This window comes from Pezoporus occidentalis, unplaced genomic scaffold (assembly GCF_034315485.1).
Source record: "Pezoporus occidentalis ecotype Australia unplaced genomic scaffold, CSIRO_AGI_Poc_V1 ctg399, whole genome shotgun sequence".
NCBI lineage: Eukaryota > Metazoa > Chordata > Aves > Psittaciformes > Psittacidae > Pezoporus > Pezoporus occidentalis.
The window spans coordinates 137,392-146,822 of NW_026915723.1; the positions used below are offsets into that span (position 1 = coordinate 137,392).

Genomic DNA, 9,431 nt, shown 5'->3' on the forward strand with positions numbered 1-9,431 from the left:
AGAGACTTCATCTCCTCCTGCCTGCATCAGGGGCAGGGGGACACGTTGGGGGCGGGGGGGGAGCAGAGCCCACCCCACTGCATCCCTCTTCACAGCAAAGCAGCAGCTTTGATATCCCCCAAGGACCACCACCCCCCCATCCCGGGGGCCAGGACCCCCTGCTCCCTGCCAGGGAGGATGCGGGATGAGGCAGCGGCTCCTGCCTGCACCCCCCTCATCTCCCCATCCCCAGCCGAGCGAGGGGGGTGAGGCTGCCCTAGACACCCCCTCCCCTGCCCCTAACCAACAATGAAACGCTTCCCTGGCACAGGCAGGCTCAGCCCCGACGCATCCGGTCGCAGGAGATGGCAAATCTAGAGGAGACCTGGCCCACGCCAACAGAAATGACACCACCGCCGGCCGGGGAGGGGGGCAGCGGGAGCATCCTCCTACCCCCCCACACACACCCCACACACCCCATCCCCGGCAGAGTCCGCGGCCCCGGGGCCCCCCCCGGGGTAGGGCTCTATGCTACGACAAACTCTGATTTCATGTCTGCCTTGACCTCGGGCTTCCACACCGAGTCCTCGAAGTCCAGGTCCAGGCTGCCCTCGCTGGAGACGCTGCTGTTGCTGTTGGTGCGGCTGGACTTGCGGTTGGGCAGCCAGTGGTAGGGTGCCCGCGCGTCCCTGCGCGCCTTCCTGCGCAGCCGCTTCTGCTGCATGAGCAGCTGCAGCCGCTCCACCTTGCAGCGCGTCGCCCGGTTCTCCGTCTGCCGCAAGCGGTCCCCTGCAACGCCACAGAGGAGGTTGTTATGGGGGGGGGCTGCCCTGCACCCCGAAACCCTATGGATGCACACACACACACACACACCCCTCGCCCTAGAGCAGGGTCCTAACCCAAGCCCATAGGATGGGCAGCACCAGGCTGGTCCCCCATGGGGAGAAGCCCCTCTGTGTGGTGCTGTGCCAAGGGAGTGGGGGGGCTTTCCCTCCAGCACAGCAGCCGGTGCAGGCCTGGCCCCGCTCTGCCGTGTGGGAGGACGAGCAATTGAAGCTCCAAGCGTGGGCTCCGGTGCTGGGGAAAAGAGGGAAAAAAAGGGACCCTGCCCCAGAATAAACTTGGCCGGGAGAGCCCCCGAATGCTGCGGATGCTCCAGCATCACCCTCCAGGGCCGTGGGTGGGAACACGCCAAGGGAAGAGCGGGGCACAGGGGGACAGCCCCTCTCTATGGCCAAACAATTCCACCCCAGAGCGGCCAGAGGAGGGTCCTGGTGCAGCAAAGCCGCTGGGGCTGGAAGCTGGTGGGAGGCTTGCGGGCATCTCTTCCCCATCCTGGAGCCAAGGGGGCCCGAGGGGCTCTGGCCAAGTGGGGTGAGCCCAGCCAGGACTTGTCCCAGTGGGGGGGAGCAGGTTCCCCCCCACTCACGCCATGGGGTAGGGCTCCAGCCAGGCCACCAGGAGCTGGTCCAGAGCCACCGCCAGTGGGGAGCCTGGACCCCTCTTGGCCAGGAAAGAAGGGAGAGAAAACGCTGAGGGGAGGACAAACCCCAGTCCCAACACCAGCGATTGCACCCCAGGACCCCGAAACCCATCCTCGGGCAATGGGCTTGCAAATAGGGGTGGTCCAGGAGCCAGAGCCCAGGTGCCCCCCCCCCCCAAACCCTCAGACCCTGCAGACCCCCAGGCCCCCACCCTGGCTGGTGCCTTCAATCAGCAGTGCAAGGAGCAGCCAACAGCCAGGGTCAAACACACAACCCCCTTTGAGGCTGTTATGGGGTGATGCCATGCAAAGGGGGGGGCAGCTCTGGGGGGGGGGGGGGGAGGCCTGCAGGGGCTCCTGAGCCCATCCCAGCCACCAAGCCCTATGGACAGCAGCCCCATCCCACACAAGGCACGGAGCAGGCGGGCTCACCGCTGGGCTTGCACATCCGGATCTGGCTTTGGCACTGGACGACGGGGTGCAGGGGTGGGGATGCTGCGGCCGCCGGCAGCGGCTCTGAGGTAGTTTTGGTGGCGAGGTCCGGGGAGGCTGGTGGCGAGGAGGAGGACGAGGAGGAGGACGAGGAGGATGAGGAGAACTGCGTCTGGCAGCGGAGCTGCGTCAGGGACTGGGGCATGCCCTGGTAGTGTCGCGTGGCGCTGAGGAGGTCGTTCAGGATCTGCAGGATGGTGCCGATGTCCCTCCGCGGCCGCCCGCTGCTGTCCTGGCAGTTGGGGTGCAAAGTGCCTGCGGGTGGGAAGGGGAGGGGGGTTATGAGACGAGCCCCCAAGGACCGCGGTGCCCCCCCCCCCCTTTGCCCAGACCCACAGCCCCATCCCAGATGGGCTCAGCACCACGCACCGGAGAAGGTCCCTGAGAAGACCCCAGGCGCGTGGTTGACGAAGCTCTCGATGACGGCACCGGGTTTGCGGGACCGGGCGGCGGGCGCGGGGCTGCTGCCCGGGGAGCTGCTGCTGCGGGTGCCGCACTCCACCTGCACGCATGGGAGACACCGGGTCAGCCTCTGGGCGCGGGATGGGACGACACAGCCCCACAACACAAGCCCCTTCTGCCCCACACCCCCAACGGGCCAAGTGACCCCATAGCAGGCAAGGAGCAGCAGGTCCAGCAGGCACCACCAGCCCCGGTTTTACTGGAGCACAAGGAACTACGGTTATCCCACCCCTCCATGCATTGTGTCACCTCCATCAGCCAGCTGTGCTGTGCAAGGGGAAAAGGGAAGCAGGAGCAGAGAACGGTGTGTGAAGATGAGCAGAGGAAGAGCCTGGATCCCACCCTGTCCCTGAGCCCTTAACCAGGACATGGGAGCATTCCAAGCATGGGGAAACCGAGGCAGGGAAAGGCATCACCACAGCGGTGCCAGGCTGCCCAGCTTTGCTCCCCTACCCCGAAGGCACCAAGAGCCCTCCGTAAAGAAACCTCACCTCTGAGCAGGAGGAGACCACGCTGCTGTTCACCGTCTGCGTGCTGGCCCCGTGCGACCGGAACATCCCGGCGGTGACGGGCGCGGCGTGGGGGGTGTTACAGTACATGGGGGGAGCCGGCGCGGCGGGCGCGGGGCTGGGGGCCGGGCTCTGCTGGCACGAGGCGGGCACCACGGGGATGCGGGTGAAGCCGGAGCCGGCGCCGCCGTGCAGCGTCCGGCAGTGGGGACTGGCGGCGGCCCCCGCCTCGCCCCGGCTGGCGATGAGGTGCCGGTGCTGGAGCTGCCCGCTGCTCTGCTGAGCCGCCAGCTGGAGCTGCACGAACATCATGTGGTCCCCCACGCGCAGGGCCAGGGTCAGCGGGGACCGGCCCGACAAGAAGTCGTTGACCTGGGGAGAGAAGGACCCCCCGTCAGCTCCGGTGTTGCGCAGTGAACCCATGGCACGGCCCCCCCGCCCCACATCCCACAGGGATGGGTCTTTAGGGCAGCAAAGGGGTGATCCTCTTCCCACAGCCCTTCCCCGAACCCAGCCGCTGTCCCGGCATGACCCCAGCGCGGTGCCAGCTCCATCAGCTGATGATGCCGGGAGGGGGGGGATTTTTGTCCCTCCTGTCCTTTATCTCCCAGCACAAAGCACCCCGTGCCCCCCCCAGTGAGCCCGCTGCAGGCAGGAGCACTGCCCCAGCCAGCCCAGAGCCCGTGGGGGGCAGCTGCACCCCCGGCACAGCGAACAAGCTCCGTGCAGGAAGGATGGGGAGGGAGCAGGCGAGGACATGCTGGGTCCGGGCTGTGCCCACTGCCATGCCTTGGGGCTATGAGGCAGGAAAGGCAGGGGAGGGCAGTACACATCCCCCCCCCCCCAACGTTCTCCCCCCCGGGGCAGACCCAGTGGAGCGGCTGCAAGGGCAGGATTTGCCCCTGCCCACCCCGGAGGCCTCATCATCCTCACAGGCAGGTGATGGAGCAGCTGCAGCACGGAGACAAAAGCAGGGCCGTGACCCTGCCCAGGTCGCAGCTGCAGAGGGGGGGCCCCAATCCCCAACACCTGCTCCTTCCCCCCCAGTGGGCATAAATCACTCGACATCTGTGCCAGGGAACAGGGGAGCCCCCCCCCCCACAAGATGCTGCGGTGGGGAGGGGGCTGCACGGCTCACACACAGGCAGGGCTGTGGGCAGGACACTGGGTCACCACTAATGGGGATGACGCCACCGCGCCCCCCCCGCCCCATTCCAGGCACCGGCTTCCCCAGCCCATCGCGGGCACGGCTCCGGCACACGTCACCCACCCCCAGCCCATCGGCACCCTGGGATGAAGCCCAAGCGGAACCAACACCCCCCTGACCCCCATCGCCTCTTCCCTGCCCCCTTGCAGAGCTCAGCACCCCCCCCCCCCGGTCCCGGCTCCTCCGCACCCGCTCCGGTGGAGGCCGGTTCTGAGCAGCCGTGGGAAAAGCAGCTTTAAAAATACCCTGAGCAAAGCCCCAAGCGGGGGCCGCGGAGGAAGGGGTTGGGGGTGGGAAGGAGCCGTGGCCGCTCCGGACACGGGGGTTATGGGGCGAGGGAGCGGCGCCACAGCCCCCATCCTGCCCCACCGGTCACGCTCTGCCTCGGGTGCCCTGCCCGCAGCCCACGCACTCAGCCACGACCGCCTCAGCCTCAGCATCACCTCAAGGCCTCTCAGCATCCCCAGGGCACCCGCATGGAGCCCCCCATGGGTGCGGAAGGGGCGCAGGATGGGCACAGCAGCTCCCATCCTTCTCCCTGCAGGGACCCCGAGCGGGGTCTCACAGCCCCCTCCGGGTCCCGCCCCACACGGAGGTGCAGGAGCACCCACACCAGCCTCAGCACCGACCCCAGCACCGGCTGCCCTCGTTCGGTACCGGAGGTGCCTGGGGGAGCCCCGAGCACCTCCCGGGGCCCCCTGACGTCAGCCAGCGCCGGGGCCGCCTCCCTGCTCCATCTGACTCACACCTGCCTGCGCCCCGCCTGACCCCTCACCAGCATCAGGAAGAACCAGAGCACCCCAAGCCCACACTTCCCAGCAGCACCATAAAGATCCCCAGCAGCAGGGTCACACAGACACCCCCCCCCCCCCAATCCCTCCTTAGCTCCCCATAGGCAGGAGCCGGTTTGGCCCCTGCAGCCCTCCAGGGCTCCCAGCACCCACCCCACACCGCTGCCAACCGCCCCCCCCCAGCGAAACCCGGCCGCTCCAATGCAAACACGTCCCACCCAGCGCCTGCTCGGCCGCCCACAGCCGCCCGGGGAGGACCCGGTCCCTGCCAGCCTGCTCTGCCATGGGGACCGCCCTGCGAGATGCCTTGGGCCCCCCCCCCCCAAAGCATCCATGGCCGGGGGTCCCCCAGGACCCTGCCAAGCCCTGGAAGCAGGGGGGGGGGGGGATGTGGCTGCACCGCACCGGGCTCAGGGCCCACAGGGATGGGGCAAGTGCCTCCCTCCCGGCTGCTTCTGAGAAACGCGGATGACTCAGGGAACGCCGCATTCCTGCCTCGCTCCAACGCCTGGCCCCGCGTCACCCCCAGCCTCAGACACCCCCGGCCCCCCCAAGCCCCTGCTGGTACCCCCCAAAAGCACAGGCAAACGGTCCTGCTCCAGCTCCTTACAGATGCAGAGGGGGAAGTCAAACCCAGACAGAGCATGAGGGGGGAGCAGGAAATGACCCCCCCCAGCATCCTCTTGCACTCTCCAGCTGGACACAGCTGTGGCTGACAACTGGGTCCCAACACCCAGACACCCGTGCTGGGGGGGGGGGCTACTCCGTGCCAAGGAGAGAAGGGGCCGGAGCCCCCCTGCCACATCCCACGGCTGGGCAGGACGTGTGTCCGTGTGTCCCCCCCCCCCCAATCAGGCAGAGGGAGCAGGGGAAGGAAGCGCTGAGGCTGCAGGACCCAGCGCTGGCTCCGAGCGTGCCCAGCGGAAGGAAGCGCACGGAGCCCTTCCAGGAAGCCCCCGACCCGCCCGGACCGGACAGGGTGGGAGGGGGGGACACAGCATCCCCATCACCTCCTCCCTGCCCGGCAGCCGCTTCCCCATAAGCACCAGGGTGGGGAGGAGGTGGCAGCGCCCCGGCCCCCCGCCGCCCCCAGAGGAAGCCGGCGCAGCTCCCCCTGCGCTGCCGGAGGATGCAGGAGGATGCGGGAGGATGCATGACGCAGGCAGCGCCGAGCAAAGCATGAATGAGAGGAGTGGTTTCCTGCCCCCCCCCCCGCCCCCCAGGTGCTGGCGGTTCCTCCTGCACAGCCCCAGCTTCCTGAATCACCCGCCCAGGAGGAACCTGCAGTGGGCAGGAGGCACAGAGCCACTTCCCGCAGCAAACCCGGGCTGCCAGGCCCCCAGCCCAGCCCCGAGGGGAAAACCAGGCTGCAGGGCCCCCGGGGGCCCGCAGCCTGCAGCCCACAGACCTCCCCTCTGCTGCGCTTGCCCTAATGGGAGCCTTGCTGGCCGTTACGAGCCCCAACAGATGCAAAGGGTTCCCCCAAAGCCCCTCTGCACCGGGCAGCTCCATGAGTGCCCTGGCCCTGCTGCTGCTCCCCAGGACATATCACCCCAGTGTGGGGGGGCTGCAGCTGTTGCAGCCCTGAGGCCAGGATATGCATTGGGACCCCAGGACCCCTTCCATACCTCTGCACCCCACTGGGGATGGGCAGCACCCCCTGAGCAAACCGGGCTCCATGGGGAGGAGGAAAGGCAGAGGCCAGAGCTGGCCCAGGACTCCAGGTCCGAGCTCAACCCCTTGGTCCACAATGGGTTAAAGCAGCTGCCAAAGTCAAGGTCACCCCGGGCAGCCAAGGGCACCCGGGGCAACCAAGGGCTTCTAGGAGCAGAGCAGCCCTGGCCCTTGCCATGTGCCCACGGGGGCACAGTCATGCCCCTACCAAGCCCCCCCCCTTGTCTGGCCCTGGGGCAGGCAGGGCGCAGCGCAGGGCTCAGCCCCGGCTCCAAATGCAGCGAAGCAGGTTAAAACAACCCCGTCATTAAGGCAGGGAAGCTGCAGCCTCGGCCAGAAAGGAAGGAACGAGTTCACCAGCAACCAGAGAGAGATGGAAAACAAAGGAGCCAGGGCCTGCGCGGCTGGGGGTAAATTCCACCTTCGCGGCAGGCAGCTGGCGCCTGCGCACGCACCCAGCCCTGGGAACGCTTCCTCCCCGCAGGGACCCCCCTCCACGACACCTCCCGCAGCCACCAAGGAGCTTCCCAGCTCTTCTAAACACGGCCCCCACCCGCGCCCCCTCCTTGGCACCCAGCACAAGGCCACCGAGCATCACAGCACCCCATCACGGCACGGCCACCCCCCCACCAACCAAGGACGGCTCCAAGGAGAGGGGGAACAGCCCCCTTCTGGGTGCTGGGAGGAGAATCCAGGCTCTGCAGCCCCACAAAGCCCCCCGGTGCAACCCAGCTGTACCCCCCCTTCAACGCTGCCATGGGGCAGGCAGCACCCCCGGCTCTGCAATGGGGGGGGCTGCAACCCCACAGCCGGGAGCAGGGCCCTGTGCTGCCGACCTGCTCCGTGACCTTGAATGAGTCACTTCACCTCCCAGCGCCGCTGCCCTCCCCAGCTCCCGGCTTGTTTGGGCTGCGAGCGCTGCGGCGTGGGGCCTCCCTGCGCTCAGCGCTGCACAGGATGACGGTGCCCGCCCCGGGCACCACCCTCAGCGCTCCCAACCCCTGCTGAAGGTGAAACCTAAGAGACCAGGCACCGAACACCAAAGCCTTTCGGGAAGGGAAGACAAGCAGGGTCGCAGCATCCCCCACACACCCGCCTCTGCCCCCCCCCATTGTTCCCCCGGCATCAAGCCTCTCACCTGAGTTTCAGTTAAGCTTTCCAGGGCTTGCATCACCGACTGTTCTGGCCTGGATGCCTGGGACTGGAAAAAGAAAAAGGAGGGGGGGGGGGGGGGAATGAAGATTACAAATGCAGAGAAGGAGGGGGCGTCTGTGCGGCAGGAGGGGAGGGATGACATGTCACTTCCACTATTTCTACACAAGCCCTGAGAAAGCTGTGAAATATTAAACCTGCTGCATGCCCAGCCCAGCGCTGCTGCCTCCTGGGCGAGGGCCGGGGCAGCGGAGCCGCAGGGCTGCCAGCACATCCTCGCCCAGGGCTTTAATAATAGATGGGGACGAGTGGGAGGGAAGGAGAGAGGGAGGGAGCAGCAGGAAAAGGCTGCTTACCATCAAGCCGGCCTCCACGGTGGGCACCAGCGTCAGTTTGCTTCCTTCCACGACCCCAAGATCCTGCAGTTTTCCAGAACTGAGCCGGCTGCAGGAGAGAGGAGATTGCAAAAGCGGGGTCAGAGCGGCCTCAGCGAGGCCCAGCTACGTGCACCAGCATGGGGGGGGAACAGGAGGGGGGACACAAGCTGCAGGCCCGGCTGCTCCCAGGGGACTGAACCCCCTTCAGCATCCCCACCCCAAGGAAGGAGGTACCCAGCACTGCCCTGCCTTGTCCCCAGCTGCCCCCTGCACCCCGGGGGGGGGGGGGAACAGCACAGGTGCTGGGGTACCCCTGCTCCACGCACTGTGCTGTGGCAATGGGGCAAGAGAGCTGGTGAGGGACCCGCGGGGCTGTGTGGCACAGGAAACCTGGCCACGGGGGGGGTGGAAACACGGGGTGAGGGTCTCGTGTCCCCCCCCCGGACCCGCAGACACAGGCGGTGTCCCTGGTCCCCCCCACTTCCCATCCCGGTCCAGCTGAGACTCCGCAAGTTACTCCAGACCGGGGGGGGGGCGAGCGCAACATGGGGCCGCCCGCCCCCTACTCAAGCTTTGCTCCCCTCGGGGGGGCCGCGCAGCCCCGTTGGACCGGGCCTCCGGCAGACAAAGGACAACCCCCCCCTTCCCCACCCTAGGGCTTGAAGGGGGGGGGGGGGGAGAGAGAACGGACCGGGCGCCGCCACCGAAGTTGAGCCCAGAACAAAGGACCGGGCCCCCGCGGGGCACGACCGGGACCCGCCGCCCACCACGGAGCCCCGGCAAGAGCCTGGCGAGGGGGGCGGCGGCCGCGCTCCCGGTCCCCGGCCCGCCCCCGCCCGCGGCCCCCCGGGCCGCTCCCCCCCCCCGACCCGCGGAGGAATGGGGCCAGGCAAGGGAAAGGGGGGCGGGAGCCTTTGTGCGGTGCCGAGCCCGGTGCGAGGGGCCGCCCCCGCGCCCAGCCCCGCTGCGGGGGGATGGGACCCCCCCCCCCCCCCCAAGCCGAGCCGTACCTCTCTTTGTGCAGCAGAGCCAGGCGCTCCTTGGGCACCTTGAGCCGCTGGGACAGGCGCCTCTTCAGCCCCTCCACCGTCTCCTCGGCGGGCACGGAGAGCTCATAGCGGGTCCCGGTGGTGGTGTTGATGTAGAGGTTCATGGGGGGCTCGTTCGGGACCACCTCGCAGGCGGGGGCCCCGCGGCTGCAGCTCCTGGCGCCGGGCTGCGGGTCCATCCGCCGACCTGCGCTGGAGGGGGAAGCGGCGGTCGGTCGGTGCCCGGGGCGGGGGGCGGCGGAAGCGCGGGGAGGAG

The 9,431-nt window shown here is 68.3% G+C and overlaps 1 protein-coding gene across 1 annotated transcript; it reads right to left on the reverse strand.

Moving 5' to 3' along the window:
- Positions 1–453: 453 nt before the first annotated feature.
- On the reverse strand, positions 454–9,400 carry MIDN (midnolin). The gene is made up of 7 exons (XM_062632786.1): positions 9,137–9,400; positions 8,106–8,193; positions 7,736–7,798; positions 2,908–3,297; positions 2,324–2,456; positions 1,895–2,209; positions 454–768 (listed from the first exon to the last, which is right to left on the reverse strand). The coding sequence occupies exons 1-7, from the start codon at positions 9,352–9,354 to the stop codon at positions 506–508; spliced, it is 1,470 nt and encodes a 489-aa protein (XP_062488770.1). The 5' UTR covers positions 9,355–9,400; the 3' UTR covers positions 454–505.
- Positions 9,401–9,431: the final 31 nt, after the last annotated feature.